At 39.7% G+C, this 19,935-nt stretch overlaps 1 protein-coding gene across 3 annotated transcripts in view; it reads right to left on the bottom strand.

Moving 5' to 3' along the window:
• PREX2 (phosphatidylinositol-3,4,5-trisphosphate dependent Rac exchange factor 2) overlaps window positions 1-19,935 on the bottom strand; it is a 286,917-nt gene that overhangs the window by 59,908 nt on the left and 207,074 nt on the right. For all 3 annotated transcript variants that reach the window (XM_067017094.1, XM_059042584.2, XM_067017095.1), the window contains exon 35: window positions 13,811-13,925. In XM_067017094.1, the coding sequence (XP_066873195.1) occupies window positions 13,811-13,925 (115 nt within the window). The remainder of the gene's footprint in view (window positions 1-13,810; window positions 13,926-19,935) is intronic.

The raw sequence follows: 19,935 nt of genomic DNA, 5'->3' as shown, positions 1-19,935 counted from the left end.
GTCCGGAAAACCCGGCTCCAGGAGGCTTCCTGTGTGTGAAACAGCAACTCCTAACGCTGGCTCTTCCTACGCCTGCTTTTGTACTGTGTGCAGCCCTGTTCCCTATGTGGTTTTCAAAGACATTTCTTCACCCAGACATGAGACAAGCTTGCTCTCCCCGCTTCAGAATCTGCTCTCGGTTCACCATCCTATTTCCACGTCTCTTTAGGGAATACGCACACATACGTGAAAGACCAAAGCGACATCTCTCACCAGCAATTGTTTACTTTAAATTCCAGCCTATGTGGTCTAGCTTAGTGCCTCTCAAAATGTGGTTCTCAGACTTAGGTAAAGAACTTGTTCCCAAGAATTCAGAAATTGCATAACAGTTGATATTGCCTCAACATGCAAATAATGAACAGTACTTTTGTTACTGAATAGGAAATGGATCAGTCCAGTAAGTTGTACATGGCGTGAGCTTCAGAAGAGTCACGCACACAGGAGGGCTACAGGGCGATAAGTGATACCTGAAGGTTAGTTTGTCAACCATAAACCAAAAGGGTATAAAAACTGAAATCAAACATAAACATTTGTTTTTATTTACAGCTTATCTCTACTGTCACTTGGTCAATCAGAATTTTTAAAACTGATGGTTTACTATAATTAACCGAGAGAAATCAAATTGGTAGAATTTATCCATAATTTATGGATGACAATACAATTTCATTGAGTTTTTGTTAAGAAATTGCATTTAAATCTTCCCTTCCTGTGAATATATATCTCTGTGAGACTGGTTTTCTTCTATTGGGAGGGTTATGGGTTATTAAAACAAGCATAGAAAGAGTTTAGAGGCACATTTTCCCCTGTAAGCTAGGCTGCCATCCCAACCTAGATTAGTTACCAAACAAGAAACTACTCATTTCTCACATTTAGAACTTTAAATGTTGGTATATGCAGTGTTTGTTCAAAGTCTACATAAAGATGTTGAATATGGGGAATCACTATTTCACTCATAACTTTAATTTTGATTGCAAAATAACAAAAATGACCTCAATGGTAATTCTTTACTAATTGTCCAAAGAATCTGGTAGCATTCAAGGTATAGTAGAGCAGAGCTGAATGTGATACCTTCCATTTAGCTTTTAATTATCAACTGTATAAAAAGTTACTGCTTCTAATACTGTCCTTGGAGGTACGTGGAAGCCGCCTTCTGCTTTGCTCGTCGCAGTTGGGCAATCACTGTTTCTGTCTTTGGGCTAAATCCAGGCCTGGAAGCATAGCTGGGGCAGTGCATCCTTCTGGATAGTTTTTCACAATTGCCTCTTTTATAGTTTTTCTGGTGTGAAATCGAATGAAGTATCTAGGTTGCTTTCAGGAGTATCTCTGTGCACAAAATAAAATGCTTCCAGCTCCGTCTTGAAGAGTTATTTTATACAGATTCCCTCTGTCTTCCCCACTGGGCAGCGAGGTCACCTGCTCCAACACTTAGTACCCTGGGAAGCCCTTGATACTAATGTTATTCTCCACGTAAGTTGCTCTGCAGGAAACCCACAAAATCCACCATCCATGAAGCTCACCTCGAGGTACAAGTCTTTGTGATCAGCTACCCCTTATGCTAGGCAAATACTGAGGACTGTACAAACCTCTTCTCAGCTAACACTCCCGTCAGCCTATGAGGCATCACTAGCTCCACTGGACAAATAAGGAAATCAAGGCTCAGAGATATTGAGAAATTGCCCCAAGTCAGCCCACTAGTCAATGCAAGAGTGGGGACTGGAATCTAAGCGTGACCAACTTTCCCTCCTCTAGTATATTACTGCAGCAGGCAATTCCAGATCATTAACCTTCTGGTTTTTCTCATTTATATCACTGTACAAATTGTACACCAACTGAAAATAAAATTTTCCCATGACCTAAATGTCACTTGGTCTGTTAAGCATATTTCTGTTAAGCCTACGTTTTTTCTTACTTAGCTCATAAGAAATGCAATGAGCATCACTTTAGGTCTACTAAAGATGCTTCTCCTTTAGACTAGGAAGGGATTTGTTCTTTTTTTTTCTCACTGTGTTTTCTGAATGTGTCTGGTGTTACCTCTGACTTCACTGATTTCTCAAGTATCAAGATGAAGTTCAAAGTTTGTATCGATGGAAGCACCTCTAAGAAGCTTTTAACTTATGAATGTGTACACAGTTGTATGAAATATGCTATGAATGGAACAGAACTATAGGTTCTTAATTTTGCATGATGAACATGTCTTAATATTGACTAGACTTAAAAGAAAGTATCCTACTGAGTTCACTTTTAGTCTATCAAAATATTTTATATTTAATTATAGTGTATCATTATTATTATATAATTAAATTATATTACTATATTTAATATTACTTAGTGTATATTTCAATACTTTATTTTGGGATTTGATGCAAAGACCATGGCTGATAATGCATGCTGATGACATTTAAAATGTATGCACATGAATTCCCCTTCCCTGACAACGTGTAATATCCTATGAGGTGCCTTCATTATGAGGGCCAAAAAAAATACATTAGTGAGTTTGATTCACAGTCAGACTCCAGACATAATTTCTTTCATTTCCAAGTAACAGTAAGATTCCAACTATTTCAGCCCCTTTTACTTCTACTCTGGTCTTTGTCATAGCTTCTTTTCTAGTTCTACAGCTATGAAACTACCCCTTTTCAGAGACAACAAATCAGAATTCTTCCTTGTCCTTTGAAATTCCCATTTTTTTCAAAGAAGATTTTACATATTTGTGTTGTACTTAACGCTTTTATTGTAAGTGATTGAAGTTGCATTAAATCACTTCCCCAAGCCAAACACATTAATACTGGGATCATTCCCTACTTCAGAGAAGTAGTGGAGTGCTGTAATAAAAGTTAGTGCTGTGACAGGGAGATCAGCTGGGTGCTCTGTGACCACCTAGAGGGGTGGGAGGGAGACCCAAGAGGGAGGAGATATGGGGATGTATGTATATGTATAGCTGATTCACTTTGTTATGCAGCAGAAACTAACACACCCTTGTAAAGCAATTATTCTCTAAGAAAGATGTTTAAAAAAAAAAAAAAGTGAGTGCTGTGGAGCTGGAAATAGCTAGTTTGAGAGGCTTGGTGTCATCACTGCCAGATGCCTGCATTTGAGCAATTCACCGACCCTCTCTGTATGTGAGGTGTCACCACCCCGGAAGTTTCATGCCTTATTTTGGCTTTAGCTATGTCTGACCTCTATGTGAATGACTCCAGCCTACTGGACAGAGACTCCTGGATGTCAGTCTCACATCTCAAATCCAAGTCAATTCAGTATCTTGCACGACAACCCCAAAGGAGCTTCTCCGCTTGTTTCCTCACCGTATCAGAGAATAATCCAGGCACCCAAACCAGTATGTCTCTGTCTCCCTCTCAACATCCACGTATTTAGTGGAGAAGATTTTTTTCCCCTAGTTCTCATATATTTCTAAAATCTATGCCTTCTTCTCCATCTCCAGTTCTATCTGCAGAGGGTTTTTATTACCACTTGCCTGAAGTATTTTAATAGCTTCCTAATCAGTCTTTGTGACTCTAGTCTTGTCCTCGCCCCTAACTGGTCCTCAGTGGCACCCCCAGGCTGCTCAGTTTAAAACGTGGTGCTCCCTCGCCACTTAGAACTCACAAGTGAATAGTCTCACTTACAGGCTTCAGCCTAAGCTCCTCAGCCAGCGGGCGTCTGAGGTCCCCCGGGACCTGCTCCTGCCCACCCCCCTCCTGTGTCCTTTCTGCCCTCCTCACCTGTCACGGTTCTGCAATGCCTTTGCTCTTCTCCCTCCCTCCCACTGAAACAGCCTCTCTCCTGTCCCGCATCTGGCCCACCAGCAGCCATCTGAATGAACTCCCCCGTCCTTGGTCTCTCCTAAGTTCTCCCCTTCTACGCTCCCTGGGCATCCTGTAACCACCACGGTGGTTAGCAGAGAATTTCAAAATTAACTGTTCACCACATCCACTCTTTCTCCCCTTTGAGATTCACAAGGTCATGCTGTCTAACTCATCTCTGTATCCCCAATACTGTACACATGCCTGCACTTGCACACAGGTGCACAATAAATATTGCTGAAACATCGGAATATTTCCAAACCCATTCAATACTGACATCAGAGCCCACACCATTCACCAGACGTTCTGTCGAAAATCATCATGATGGCAGTCAGAACCCCACCACTGTTTATGTGCTGTGTTCCAGTTTGGTTGCCCCAAATCATCTACATACAAGCATTCATTAACCACCTATTAATAGCTACCTTATCAGCAATGGGTAAACCAAAAAGAGAAAGACAAGGTGAAAAGGAGAAACAGATACATATAAAAAGAATATAAAGCATAATGTGATAAATGTTATAACAGATGCCTATAAAGGGAAAATAAGGAAAAAGACTGGCCTTAGGGAGGTGGGAAGACCTCTCAGGGAGGATGGATTTTGAGGCGTACCAAGAAAGATGGGAAGGAATTGCTTAAAGCAATGGAAACTAAAGTCCTTCTGGCTGAAATTACCAGAAGCCAAGCAAAGACGTGTTTGATTTTCTTCCTGAATGACCGACAGAACTTCACAAACTTGAACCTATGTAAGACAGAACTTTGCCCTCAGTTGAAGTTGGGTGGTCTATATAACTAGACAGCTACTTTACGAACATAAGGCTCTTACTCTTCACATATATTTTGATTTTTAATCAATCCATATTAATTTCTTCTAAGTTACAATTACGTCTTTTCTATCAAAAGCTCTGGGCCCAAGCTAAATTTCCTGACTGGTGAAGGGGTAAAGTTTTGAAAGGATAATTTGTGATTCACTCGCTTTCCATGGTCCATCCACCAAACCAAAGAAGTTTGAAATGTCAGCAAAAAGGAACTGAACAAAAGCAATAGGAAAAAAATTCACTGAAAGAGCTTGACTAGGATGTTTTGAATATATTTCTTAAAGACTGACTGTCCTCGTGATCAGCTAGAAAAGTCAGCAGAGTTAAAAATAAGAATCAGTCTTGCTTCCATAAGCACGGACCATTTTTCCTCACAGAGTGTATTTCTCTAACTGATTCTTCAGGGTGTGCTTATTTTCTCTTTGATACTTCCAGCTCTAATTTATCCTTTGGGAAACTCTGAACACAAGGTACTTTGATCTTCCCTTTGCTTTGGTGAAAACAATAGCTTTCCTTAGCTTGCAGAGAGGTAATTCTCTTCAAATGTTTCTTATTGAAGATGATTTTACTTGCTTTTCTATTTGTCAGCCAGAAAATCTATTCATCCTTGATAAACATCATCACAATGGACTTATCACAAAAATGTGAAAACTCAGAGTTAAGCCATTCTAATCTCATTTGTTGGCCTTATCTAAAAATTGAATTAAAAATTCCTTTGATGTAAAAGTAAAATAAATATTAGACATAATTACAACTTCTCAAGGGCAAACGAATTAGTTTGAATTCAGACAGAAATAAGCACAGTCCAGATAACTAAATGAGATTACATGCATAAATACATAGGCAACGATATCATATTTTCAGAAAGTAATGGTGGCAACGTTTAATGGAATTATAGCATTTTTCAAATAAAGAAGAGACACGTTGCTCTCAAAAGTGCCACTATAATTTCAGCTTTGTCTGATCTTGTCTCATGTGAAATGCATGAACCTTGGCTACGCTGATAAATTTTCTCGGGAGAGGTCTCCAACAGAGTCAGCATCTGTACCCTTCAAATGGCCCAGAATTTTCTGAATAGAAAATGAAGCAGACTGGATACTGGAATAAATTCAATAAAATACCCCACCCAAAGAAGACCAATACATTGCAATTAATCTAATTTCCAATTCAATTCAACTATATTTACGGTACTTACTATGTACCAAACACAGTGGGGAACTAGAACCTGGCTGCCCTCATGTATACATAGGCAGGTAAATAGCCCACAAGTCAAAATCAAACAAATGAAAACAAAGAGGCTTTCAAAGAGTTTTAAGGAAGAAACCCAAGTAATTCCAGATGAGGCTATACCTGAAGGCTTCCTACAGGAAGACAATTTTGAGATGGGTCCTAAATAATTATACTCTTTCGGCACACGGAAGTAGGGCTGGAGTGTGTCCTGAATGAACTGGGTTGAAAGAAGCTGAGGAAGAGCCGAAGGTAAATGAGGGCATATTGATTCTGTTCCTACATTTGTTTCATGCCCCTCTTTCTCCTGAATTCCAGCCTCTGGAACACTTCATCTTTCTCCTCCCCCCTTTAGGATTTTCATACATACTATTCTCTCTGCTGGAAAATACCCCCTTCCCCACAACTTTATCTCCCATCCCCTCTCCCTTAAACACTGTAACCAAACTTCTCTTTCAGAGAGAGTCACTTCCTCAAATAATTCATTCATGTCCCTGATACTTGGTGGGGGTGAATGGTTTGTCAAATACAAGTATCCAGCAATTCCTTTAATTTTATATTGTGCAAGAATATGACACTTAAGTATAATTCTATTTTGTAAATATAGTTCCTTTATATATGTCAGATACAGGAAAGAAACCTAGTCACTCTTAAGCATTGTAAACAAATTCAAATTCTTTGTAGATTTAGTTGTTTTCTCCTTCTACTGAAGAATCACTTCCCATGTTAAAAAAAAAAAAAATGTACAACTCTGAAAACTCCATACTCCTAATCTGAAAACAGAAATAAATTGAATATACATATTTAGTTTACAGCTAGTCTTAGAGAAACAGAAATGTGGTTGTATCTTAAGGTATAAAAAATGGAAATTGGCTGAAAGATAGGATTGAAAGCAAATATAAAACTGCTCTAGAGGAGATAACTATGCATCTGGAATGTTTCCAGTTAATTAAAAAAGAATAACTCTAAAATCTGCAGCTTTAGAAAGAGAAACAATGGAAGGATAAAGGCATTGTCTGTATTTTAATTGGTATTCTCTCTCTCTGTCTCTCTTGCTCTCTCCCAGATTTTACTAAGTTCATACTCTTGTTGATTTAAGGTAGTTTCCACAGCTCCTCATCAATAGAAGCAAGATTTTCTGTTTCAAACGTGGGTATACTGTTTGCTATCAAAACAAGGAACAGGAAAATGTGTTATGAATTGAAGACTCTGAGGGAAGAAAGAGATGGTATGGAGGATGTGCCTGTAACAGAGCAGGACCCTATAGGGCCTTTGGGGCACAGACTCCTGCCCCCCACCATGTCCTCCACCTGCCTCTTGCTTGTAGAAAAGGCCTCCAAGGCCTTCCCCAAGTTCCAAAGAACACATTTAATCCGAGAAATGAGAAAATGCAGAAACAAAGGAAAACAGCCAAGCAAGACAAAATAAAAATTGCTTAGCCATTAAATAAAGTCAAGAGTCTTTAACTCCTCCTCAAGAGCTACAGAGAATACTCGGAGCCATAACCTTGAGCTGTTTTGCAGATACTGAAACCCCCACCAGGTGGAAGAACTTCACTGTATGCTAACCACAAGCACAAGCACTAGACCCCAGACAGGTTGGAACCAGAAGGTTGACAATGTTGACTCCCAATTACCTCACCACCAACCAATCAGAAGAATGTCCACGAGCTGATCACACATCCTGCAAGCCTCTCCCTCACCCTACCTTTAAAAACCTGTGAAAGCCATTGGGGAGTTTGGGCCTTTTGAGCATTAGCTGCCCGGACTCCTTGCTTGGTGCCTGCATAAAATGCTGAACGCTCCTTGATTCTCCTTGACCACAACCCAGTATCAGTGGATTGGCTTTACTCTGGATTAGGCAAGGAGACCCAAGTTTTGCTTGGGAACGTGACTAGGACTGCAGATTGGATCGAAAGGCTGATGTCCTGCTGTTCTTTACTTTCTTATGCTGTTTGATAGTTGTAAAGACATAAAATGGTAGTAAGTCCATGCCATTCTTCCTATCTGTCTCATGCCAGGAGAACATACTCACTTTTTTTCTCTCCAGAGGTAGAGAGAAGTGACACATTTCACAGAGGTGCTATCATGGGAATGGCCAAAACACATACATATTTCTGGCCAGACAATTCTCAGTTGAAAAAATTGTTCAGTTATATGACTCTGAGATTGATATTTGTGTAGCATTTCTTGTTAACATAAATATAATGTCTATCTTCCTTCTATTTGTTACATAAAAAATATTTTGGCTTTTTGAAACTTTCTTTAAAGAAAATGTGCCATTCTTTTATTGAAAAAGGCACACCTTAAGGGAATATATGCTTTGAATAATTTATTTGTCTGCTTTCTGTAAAGATGATGAATTTACATTTAGACATCCCAAATCATAAGCCCTAAAAAATTCAGTATGAAGCTTTACCAAAATAATAAATGGCCTCAGTAACTAATATACAACTTGTTTCCTTTTGATTTTTCTTTTTTATTTTAATGTTGACTTTATACTGAAAATAATATTTGAAAAAAAGCTAATCTAGACCCCTCAAACTGAAAGGAGTACTTTAATACAAGGAATATTATTCACAGTTACATTTATCTCATTAGTCACCATGCAGTGGTGCCTTCTGCCAATAGACAGGATACATTAAAATGAAAGGGTTTGGTAATGATAAATTACATTTACGTAAGGTAGGAAAAAATGAGGCTAATGGGGATGATGGCTCATGGACAGAGGAAATACAAAGGAAAGCCTCAGTTAGAAAAGAAAGAATAAAACAGCATGAGGATGGTGAAGGTAGGGAATAAGAATGCCCCTCCTCCAGAATTCCTTGGTTAGAATTTCTGAGTTAGACATTTACATGCTGGACTTCTTCAGAGTCTGAAGGAAATCAATCAAGAACTTTACCTGACTTGGCACAGGAGGATATATTTTAGAAACAGCTGTAAGACATTTCTGCTGGCTCGATCCTGTTCATTGGGGGTAACGACTAACCCAGGGTGTCTGCAGGCAACCAGTGTCAGGGCTCTGACGCACGCGGCAAAGAGTCCCCAGGTGCACAACCTCATCTGAATTCCCCTGGAGACTGGAGGAGAAACTCTCAGAACAGCCAGCTGGCCTCGGCATGCTTCACTACTGCTTCCTGAAGACTTCAACCAGTTGAATTTTATTTGCAACAGATGCATGAGATATAATTGGACAGGAGGAATTCAATAAAAACCGTTCCAATGGCTTCTTTCCTTACAATAAAATCCAAACCTCCATGATGGCCTACAGCCCGACATAACCAGACCCCTACACATTTCTCTCAACACCCATCATCCTTCTCAATGTGCTAGGATTGCCCGGCACACCTTTGTCTTCCTCACACATGATAAGCTATTGCCATGACCTGTATGTGTCAATTCTCTGCTTTGGGAAAGATCTTCCCCCATACTCTGGCAAGGCCATCTCGCTATGATTCAGGTTCCTTTCAAATACCACCTAAGGGACTTCCCTGGTGGTCCAGTGGTTAAGACTCCTCGCTTCAAGTGCAGGGGGCATGGGTTCAATCCCTGGTCGGGGAACTAAGATCCCGCATGCCACGCCACATGACCAAAAAAGAAAAAAAAAACCCACCTAATATTTAAGTCCTTCCTAACTACCTGCTCTAAATGACCAACCTCCTAATATAGAAATTAGTTTTAGATTTTCTTCATTGCACTTTTCACTATCTGCAATCCATTGTTTATGGATTTATTTGCTCATTTTTTTGCCTTGCCCATTCTCACAAGAATGGAAACGTCATGAACATTCAGTGAAGAAACGGTACAGAATCAGAGCAATTGGAGGCATTTGATAATATCTGACACCAAACCTTCATAACAGAAAATTTGTTTGTAGTGTATAATGTTCACTCCATTCACTGAGATGGCAAAAAATTATGGACTTTAAAGAGAAGAACGTCTTTGATTTAAATCCTGGTTTCACCACTTATTATCTGGGTAAACTTGTGTAACTTCTCTTCAAAGTGGAAATGATAATATGGAACTCACTGGTTTATTAAATCATCCATATAACTTACCTACTATTGTTACTGACTTCTAACATGTTCTTAAAAATTGGTAGGTATTATGGCTACATTATATTTTCTTTTAAGTAGCAAATTATTTCCACCTATTCTTTGCTGTTCTGAAGAAAACTCTGTAACTGAAGTGGAATCCACTGTTTTAGCTTGTCCAGTATTCTTACCCTGTGCTTTTTGTGACAGCCCATTGGTCTTCTGTGATGCTAAGCCCACCTAGGAACAGGCACATGACTGAGGTCTGGCTAAGGAGACCAGTTCCTTTGCTGGAACCTTTAGTTGTTGGGGGTGGGAGGGATGGAGGGGGCACCTTCTCTTCTTCTTTGAATGCAACACTGGTCTGTAGTGACCATCTTTACCCACATGTGAAACAAGTCTGCCTGAAAATGAAGCCCACACAGAGGAAAGGAGTACCAAGAAGAGACAGAGAGAGAAAGAGTATCTTGAAGACCCCTAGATCCAGCTGCACCTGAAGCAGCCATATCCCCTGGATATACCTGTTAAATAAGCCAATCCATTATTTTGTTTATGCCAGTTTGAGTTTGGTTTCTGAAACTTGTCATCTAAACAATGCTTTCCAATAAAATATTAGCTTATTTATGTTTGTTTCTTGTAAGGCCTTTGTATGTTTGCTTCCAGAAAATAATTTTAAACCATGTGTCTTACCACATCACTCTTCTGCTCAAAGCATTTAGTGATTTCTTATTTCCTTATGTTTGTTGTAAGGCTTTTTCTGATGTCTAATTAGTAAATATACAAATTAACATCCAGAATGAAAGGGTTTTCAGTGAAAGTGTTAAAAAGGCTCTAGGGCTATGAGGAACTAGAGACACCTGAGGGCTATTTTTTTAAGGCGGACATTAAGAGCTCCTCTAAAGAAATGGTCAATGTCAGCCTTTGGCTCTGGAAAACCAAGAACAGATTGTTCAAAAGCAATCTCTGAGTCTTTGTGGTTACAAGTAACAGGAAAAATTAAGGAAGAAATTAACACCCTTATTCAAGAAATCAGCAGGAAGAGAAGGCATTACTGGGAGTAAAGAGGAAGATAATTGCCTTCCTGTGCAAAGGAAATCTAATATGCAGCAAGAAGGATATATAGCTGGTAATTGCTGACAAGGGCACATAATTTGTACCGAGGAGTCTGTACTTTTAAAACTGCTTTCTTCAGGAAAGACACATTAAAGTGTTTTCTTATGTGAAGAGGATAGCATGCAATTGATGCACACAGGCTGTTTTTCTTAACAAAGAATCTTAAACATCTTTTCATGTATCTGTTATATATGACCATATATTTCTGTTTAAAAAAAAAGATCCACAGGCGTGTGAAAGCTATGCCTTGTCCCCCCCTTCTCTCTGTTAGTTATAGCTAGATAATTTAATGCAACTAAACATATACTTATGGAGAGCTTCCTATGCAAAATACTTTGATAAACACAATGGGAAACAGTTAAGATAAACTTAACCCTCATCTCAAAAGAGCTTACAACAGAATAAAGAAGATAAAGAAACTGTACACGTAACTGTATCATCAGGAAGAAGAACTGAATTCTATAATAGCCATAAAGTAAAATAAAGTATTAAAATGGGAAGACTGGAAGGGAAATCTGACATTCATTTAGCCTCAGGCAGTGACTCTGAAATTTGAGTGTGAGTTGATGAAAATCACCTGGAAGGCTTGTCCCAACACATATTGCTGGGCCCACCCAGGAGATGTTTTTAACAAGTTTGCAGATGATACTGCTGCTGCTGGTCTGAGGATCATACTTTGACTCCCCGATCTAGGGAACTGGTTTTCAATTCTAGCAACACATTAGAATCTCGTAGGGGACTTCTAAAAATTTGGATGCCTGGGCCTCATCCCAGCCCAATAATAGAAGAAAAATATTTTATGAAGGACACTATCTTAGAGCTGGACATTGACTCATACAAAGAGTAGCTTTATAGACATTTGGAGACAGGAAGCAGATGCTAAGTGAAGTTTGGGAAGTCAGGGAAGAAGGACAGTCGAGGGTATGGTTAGAAACGAGGAGAGTACGGCCTGGCTGGCACACAGGAAGAGAAAGGAAGTCTTAGACCAAGTCATAAAAGACCTTGACTGCCAGGCTAAGGAGCTTGTGACTCCTTTTGGGGGAAATAAATCACTAAATGCTTTGAGCAGAAAAGTGACGTGGTAAGACACATGGTTTAAAATTATTATCTGGAAGCAAAATCCTAAGTAGATTAGAACAACACTGGTTCTTAGAGACGGGAGATTATTTTTTTTTTTTTTTGTGGTACACGGGCCTCTCACTGTTGTGGCCTCTCCCTTTGCGGAGCGCAGGCTCGGGACACACAGGCTCAGCGGCCATGGCTCACGTGCCCAGCCGCTCTGCGGCATGTGGGATCTTCCCGGACCGGGGCACGAACCCGCGTCCCCTGCATCGGCAGGCGGACTCTCAACCACTGCGCCACCAGGGAAGCCCGAGACGGGAGATTATTTAGGATGCTATGGCAATGGTCCAGACCCATTTTCTCAAACTGAACTCCGGGGATGTATTCTCAGGGCCCACATGTTCTATATAAATGCTTTCATTTTGTATCCTGATTTGAAAGATAACCTAAAAATATATTTTATCAGTTATGAAGGCAAAACTTTTCTTTTGTGCTAACGGTACTCAAATGAGAGATGTTCACAACATGCGACTGATCTTCTTAAGTCAGTATTTCTTAGGAGACACAGTATTGAAGAATTCAATTTTCACTTTTTTTTTTTTTTTTTTTCCTGTGAAAGGGGTCAGTCCATTATATGTCTTTGAGAAATAGTGATCTAGACAAGGTAATAAAACTAGGGCAGTCTAAGAGACATTTTAGTCAGAACCATCAGGATCTCCAACTACATTTTAAGAGCAAAAGAAAATGAGAAATCAAACAGATATTGGGGGTTTGAGGCTGAGAACTTGAGAAAATGACAAAATGATGGTATGAAATAAAGAACCTACCAAAAGGGACAGGTTTGTGTGAGCGAGGGTAAGGGGATAATGTATTCAAAGTGAAACAAAGCCAACCCGGTGGTAATCACAAGAACAAACACCTCCACACACCAGGAATTTTAGGAGTTAATTTATCTTCACGGTTAAGCCATATCGTAGACAAAACCAAAAAAAAATCACAATAGTATTTTTGAGTTACTAAGGCCTACGGTAGAACAAATGTATTTTTCTTTGAAAAATAAAAGCCATAATTGGTTAGTAATTTTAAAAGGTGACCTGTTAACACAGTAACTTATAAAAGGGAACTATATATGCTAATAATTGGTTGAAAATTGAAGCTTCTAAATTATAATATTTCCCTTTCACTTACTGTGGTTAATTTTTCCCTGCCATTGATCACAACACCAGCAAGATTATTTTTAGAGGAAAAAACTATAAAATGTAATATTATCTGAAAGTAGATACTTTTTCCAATATCAAGTAGTACCATTTTTTAATCATATCTTCCATGTGAAACATATTCATCTCTTGGTGTCAGGGTGCCAGCTGTTTAATGGTACATAAAGGAACCTACCTTACCTTCAATCCACTGAACCTCCTAGGAGACAACACTATAAAGCAATGCTTTTTTTTTTTCCTGGAAATGGTCTACTAAATAATTAATCTCTTGGTCTTCTTCAGAAATTAAGACAACAGCATGAAAAGTTTTAAAATTTTTTTCTCCGTTATTTGCAAAAAGTGTACCCCTTAGAATATTTGAAACATTAAACCCTAAATAAGATGACTTTATATCAAAAGAAATATCATCATCAATCACCTAATACAATGAATAACATCAAAAGCTTTTCATCTGCTCTTGTTAAAACTGAAAACTCTTCTGTTAATTGAACAATGACATACCTGAGCTTCTGGTTGTACTGTTTGACCTTTTCCAGGGAGGCTGCATTTATCTGGGCTTGAAATTCTTCCACCAAAACATTGTCTCTATAATAATATCCTTCCATGCTCTCCAGTGCTGTGAAAACAAGCAAATGTACTTTTCATGTGATTTTATAACACAATTTCTCCACAGTCAGTGTAATCTTTTTTTTTTTTTTTTTTTTCCGGTACGCGGGCCTCTCACTGTTGTGGCCTCTCCCGTTGCGGAGCACAGGCTCCGGACGCGCAGGCTCAGCGGCCATGGCTCACGGGCCCAGCCGCTCCGTGGCACGTGGGATCTTCCCGGACCGGGGCACGAACCCGTGTCCCCTGCATCGGCAGGTGGACTCTCAACCACTGCGCCACCAGGGAAGCCCGAGTGTAATCTTATTATTAGTAAATGCAGCACCAAATATGACCACATATGCAAGAAACAAGCTTTAACCAGTCCAAAAATAAATAAAAATCATTTTTCTGCTCAAAATAAATATCAAACATTTGGTAATTATCTCTGTTAAGTAGGCAAAGGTAATTTCTAACTTACACTGTCTTCTATTCTTTAAAAAATTTTGTATATGTTCTTTGCAAAGTTAAACTCAAACTTCATATATATTATTTATACAAATATAAACACACAAATGTATATATACACATATATAAACACAACATATATATACATATATATGGACATGAATGAGAGGCAGAAATGTGTATTAACATACATAAGAGTAAAAAAATTGAATTTGTCACTCTCCATGCATATTCACATTCTCTTGCAGCTGCAATTAGATTATGAAATAAGAAGTATAGATAAAGGCGGAGGACCTTCAAGATGGCAGAGGAGTAAGATATGGAGATCACCTTCCTCCCCACAAATAGATCAGAAATACGTCTATATGTGGAACAACTCCTACAGAACACCTACTGAATGCTGGCAGAAGACCTCAGACATCCCAAAAGGCAAGAAACTTCCCACACACACGGGTAGGGCAAAAGAAAAATGGAAAAACAGAGACAAAAGGATAGGGATGGGACCTGCACCTCTGGGAGGGAGCTGTGAAGGAGGAAAAGCTTCTACACACTAGGAAGCCCCTTCGTGGGCGGAGACTGCGGGTGGCGGAGGGGGAGCTTCAGAGCCACGGAGGAGAGCGCAGCCACAGCGGTGCAGAGGGCAAAGCGGAGAGATTCCCGCACAGAGGATCAGTGCCGACCAGCACTCACCAGCCCGAGAGGCTTGTCTGCTCACCTGCTGGGGCGGGCAGGGGCTGGGAGCTGAGGCTCGGGCTTCGGAGGTCGGATCACAGGGAGAGGACTGGGGTTGGCTGCGTGAACACAGCCTGAAGGGGGCTAGTGCACCACAGCTAGCCGGGAGGGAGTCCGGGAAAAAGTCTGGAACTGCCTAAGAGGCAAGAGACCATTGTTTTGGGGTGCGCAAGGAGAGGAGATTCAGAGCACCACCTAAATGAGCTCCAGAGATGGGCGTGAGCCGCGGCTATCAGCACAGACAACAGAGACGGGCATGAAATGCTAAGGCTACTGCTGCAGCCACCAAGAAGGCTGTTTGCAAGCACAGGTCAATATCCACACCTCTCCTCCTGGGAGCATGTGCAGCCCGCCACTGCCAGGGTCCCATGATCCAGGGACAACTTCCCTGGAAGAACACACGGTGCCTCAGGCTGGTACAATGTCAAGCTGGCCTCTGCCGCTGCAGGCTTGCCCCTCATTCTGTACCCCTCTGTGCCCCAAGCCTGAGAGAGCCAGAGCCCCCTAAACAGCTGCTCCTTTAACCCTGTCCTGTCTGGGCAAAGAACAGACGCCCTCAGGCGACCTATGTGCAGAGGCGGAGCCAAATCCAAGGCTGAACCCCAGGAGCTGTGCGAACAAAGAAGAGAAAGGGAAATTTATCTGTGCAAGCTCAGGAGCAGCAGATTAAATTCCCACAGTCAACTTGATGTACGCTGCATCTGTGGAAAACCTGAATAGACAACGAATTATCCAAAAATTGAGGTGGTGGACTTTGGGAGCAACTGTAGACTGGGAGTTTGCTGTACGTGACTGACTACTTTCTGATTTATATGTTTATCTTAGTTTAGTTTTTAGCGCTCGTTATCATTGCTTGATTTGTTTATGGGTTTTGTTGCTCTCCTTTTTTATTTTTTCTTTTCTACTTTTTATTACTTTTTTATTTTAATACTTTTAAAAAAAATTTTAATTTTAATACCTTTATTTTTTTTCCCCTTTCTTTCTTTTTTTTCTTCCTTTTCTTCTGAGCTGTGTGGCTGACAGGGTCTCGCTGCTCTGCCCAGTGTCAGGCCTGAGCCTCTGAGGTGGGAGAGCCGAGTTGAGGACATTGGTCCACCAGAGACCTCCTGGCCCCATGTAACATAAATCGGCGCGAGCTCTCCCAGAGATCTCTGTCTCAACACTAAGGCCCAGCTCCACGCAATGACCAGCAAGCTCAAGTGCTGGACATCCCATGCCAAACAACTAGCAAGACAGGAACACGACCTCACCCATTAGAAGAGAGGCTGCCTACAATCATAATAAGGTCACAGACACCCCCAAACACACCACTGAACGTGGTCCTCCCCACCAGAAAGACAAGATACAGCCTCATCCACCAGAACACAGGCACCAGCCCCCTCTACCAGGATGCCTAACAACCCACTGAACCAACCTAACCCACTTGGGGCAGACACCAAAAAAACAGGAAGTATAAACCTGCAGTCTGCGGAAAGGAGACCCCAAACACAGTAGGTTAGCAAAATGGGAAGACAGAGAAATACGCAGCAGATGAAGGAACAAAGTAAAAACACACCATGCCAAACAAAGAGGAAATAGGTAGTCTACTTAAGAAAGAATTCAGAGGAATGATAGGAAAATGATCCGAAATCTTGGAAAGAGAATGTAGAAAATACAAGAAACGTTCAACAAGGACCAAGAAGAACTAAAGAGCAAACAAACAATGATAAACAACACAATAAATGAAATTAAAAATTCTCTAGAAGGTATCAAAAACAGAATAACGGAGGCAGAAAAACAGATAAGTGACCTGGAAGATAAAATAGTGGAAATAATTACCTCAGAGCAGAATAAAGAAAAAAGAATGAAAAGAATTGAGTACAGTCTCAGAGACCTCTGGGACAACATTAAATGCACCAACATTTGAATTATAGGGGTCCCAGAAGAAGAAGAGAAAAAGAAAGGGACTGAGAAGTTATTTGAAGAGATTATAGTTGCAAACTTCCCTAATATGGGAAAGGAAATAATCAAGTCCAGGAAGCACAGAGAGTCCCATACAGGATAAATCCAAGGAGAAACATGCCAAGACACATGTTAATCAAACAATCAAAAACTAAATATAAAGAAAAAATATTAAAAGCAGCAAGGGGAAAATAACAAATAACATAAAAAGGAATCCCCATAAGGTTAACAGCTGATCTTTCACCAGAAACTCTGTAAGCCAGAAGGGAGTGGCAGGACATATTTAAAGTAATGAAAGGGAAAAACCTACAACCAAGATTACTCTACCCAGAAAGGATCTCATTCAGATTTGACAGAGAAATTAAAATCTTTACAGACAAGCAAAAGCTAAGAGAATTCAGCACCACCAAACCGGCTTTACAACAAATGCTAAAGGCACTTCTCTAGGCAGGAAACCCAAGAGAAGGAAAAGACCTGCAATAACAAACCCAAAACATTTAAGAAAATGGTAACAGAAACATGCATATCGATAATTACCTTAAATGTAAATGGATTAAATGCTCCAACCAAGAGACATAGACTGGATGAATGAATACAAAAACAAGACCTGTATAAGCTGTCTACAAGAGACCCCCCTTCAGACCTAGGGACACATACAGACTGAAAGTGAGGGGATGGAAAAAGATATTCCATGCAAATGGAAATCAGAAGAAAGCTGGAGTAGCAATTCTCATATCAGACAAAATAGACGTTAAAATAAAGACTATTACACGAGACAAAGAAGAACACTACATAATGATCAAGGGATCAATCCAAGAAGAAGATGTAACAATTGTAAATATTTATGCACCAAACGTACGAGCACCCCAATACTTAAGGCATATGTTAACAGCCATAAAAGGGGAAACTGAAGTAACACAATCGTAGTAGGGGACTTTAACACCCCACTTTCACCAATGGACAGATCATCCAAAATGAAAATAAATAAGGAAACACAAGCTTTAAATGACACATTAAACAAGATGGACTTAATTGATATTTATAGGATGTTCCATCCAAAACCAACAGAATACACATTTTTCTCAAGTGCTCATGGAACATTCTCCAGGATAGATCATATCTTGGGTCACCAATTAAGCCTTGGTAAATTTTAGAAAATTGAAATCGTATCAAGTATCTTTTCCGACCACAACGCTATGCGACTAGTTATCAATTACAGGAAAAAACTGTATAAAATACAAACCCATTGAGGTTAAACAATACACTACTACATAACCAAGAGATCACTGAAGAAATCAAAGAGGAAATCAAAAAATACCTAGAGCAAATGACAATGAAAACACGATGGCCCAAACCCTATGGGATGCAGCAAAAGCAGTTCTAAGAGGGAAGTTTATAGCAATACAATCCTACCTCAAGAAACAAGAAACATCTCAAATAAATAACCTAACCTTACACCTAAAGCAAATAGAGAAAGAAGAACAAAAAACCCCCAAATTTAGCAGAAGGAAAGAAATCATAAAGATCAGATCAGAAATAAATGAAAAAGAATTGAAGGAAACAATAGCAAAGATCAATCAAACTAAAAGCTGGTTCTTTGAGAAGATAAACAAAATTGATAAACCATTAGCCAGAGTCATCAAGAAAAAAAGGGGAAAGACTCAAATCAATAGAATTAGAAAGGAAAAAGGAGAAGTAACAACTGACACTGCAGAAATACAAAGGATTATTAGAGATTACTACAAGCAACTCTGCGCCAATAAAATAGACAACCTGGAAGAAATGGACAAATTCTTAGAAAAGCACAACCTTCTGGGACTGAACCTGGAAGAAACAGAAAATATAAACAGACCAATCCCAAGCACTGAAATTGAAACTGTGATTAAAAATCTTCCAAAAAACAAAAGCCCAGGACCAGATGGCTTCACAGGCAAATTCTATCAAACATGTAGAGAAGAGCTAACACCTAACCTTCTCAAACCCTTCCGAAATATAGCAGAGGGAGGAACGCTCCCAAACTCATTCTACAAGGCCACCATCACCCTGATACCAAAAGCAGACAAAGATGTCACAAAAAAAGAAAAGTACAGGCCAATATCCCTGATGAACACAGATGCAAAAATCTGCAACAAAATACTAGCAAACAGAACCCAACAGCACATTGAAAGGATCATACACCACGAAGAGGGGTTTACCTCAGGAATGCAAGGATTCTTCAGTATATGCAAATCAATCAATGTGATACACCATATTAACAAATTGAAGGAGAAAAACCATATGATCCTCTCAATAGATGCAGAAAAATATTTTAACAAAATTGAACACCCATTTATGATAAAAACCCTCCAGAAAGTAGGCATAGAGGGAACTTTCCTCAACACATTAAAGGCCATATATGACAAACCCACAGGTAACATCGTTCTCAATGGTGAAAAACTGAAACCATTTCCACTAAGATCAGGAACAAGGCAAGGTTGGCCACTCTCACCACTATTATTCCACATAGTTTTGGAAGTTTTAGCCACAGATATCAGAGATGAAAGAGAAATAAAGAGAATCCAAATCAGAAAAGAAGAAGTAAAACTGTCACTGTTTGCAGATGACATGATACTATACATAGAGAATCCTAAAGATGCTACTACTAAATGCTACTAAAACCACTAGAGGTACTCAATGAATGTGGTAAACTAACAGGATACAAAGTTAATGCATAGGAATCTCTAACATTCCTATGCACTAATGATGAAAAATCTGAAAGAGAAATTAAGGAAACACTACCATTTACCATTCCAACAAAAAGAATAAAATTCCTAGGAATAAACCTACTTAAGGAGACAAAAGACCTGGCTGCAGAAAACTATAAGATACTGATGAAAGAAATTAAAGATGATACAAACAGATGG

This window comes from Kogia breviceps, chromosome 17 (assembly GCF_026419965.1).
Source record: "Kogia breviceps isolate mKogBre1 chromosome 17, mKogBre1 haplotype 1, whole genome shotgun sequence".
NCBI classification, from domain to species: Eukaryota; Metazoa; Chordata; class Mammalia; order Artiodactyla; family Physeteridae; genus Kogia; species Kogia breviceps.
Note: the sequence above shows the minus strand (reverse complement) of the source record. Positions and strands in the feature narration are given on the sequence as shown.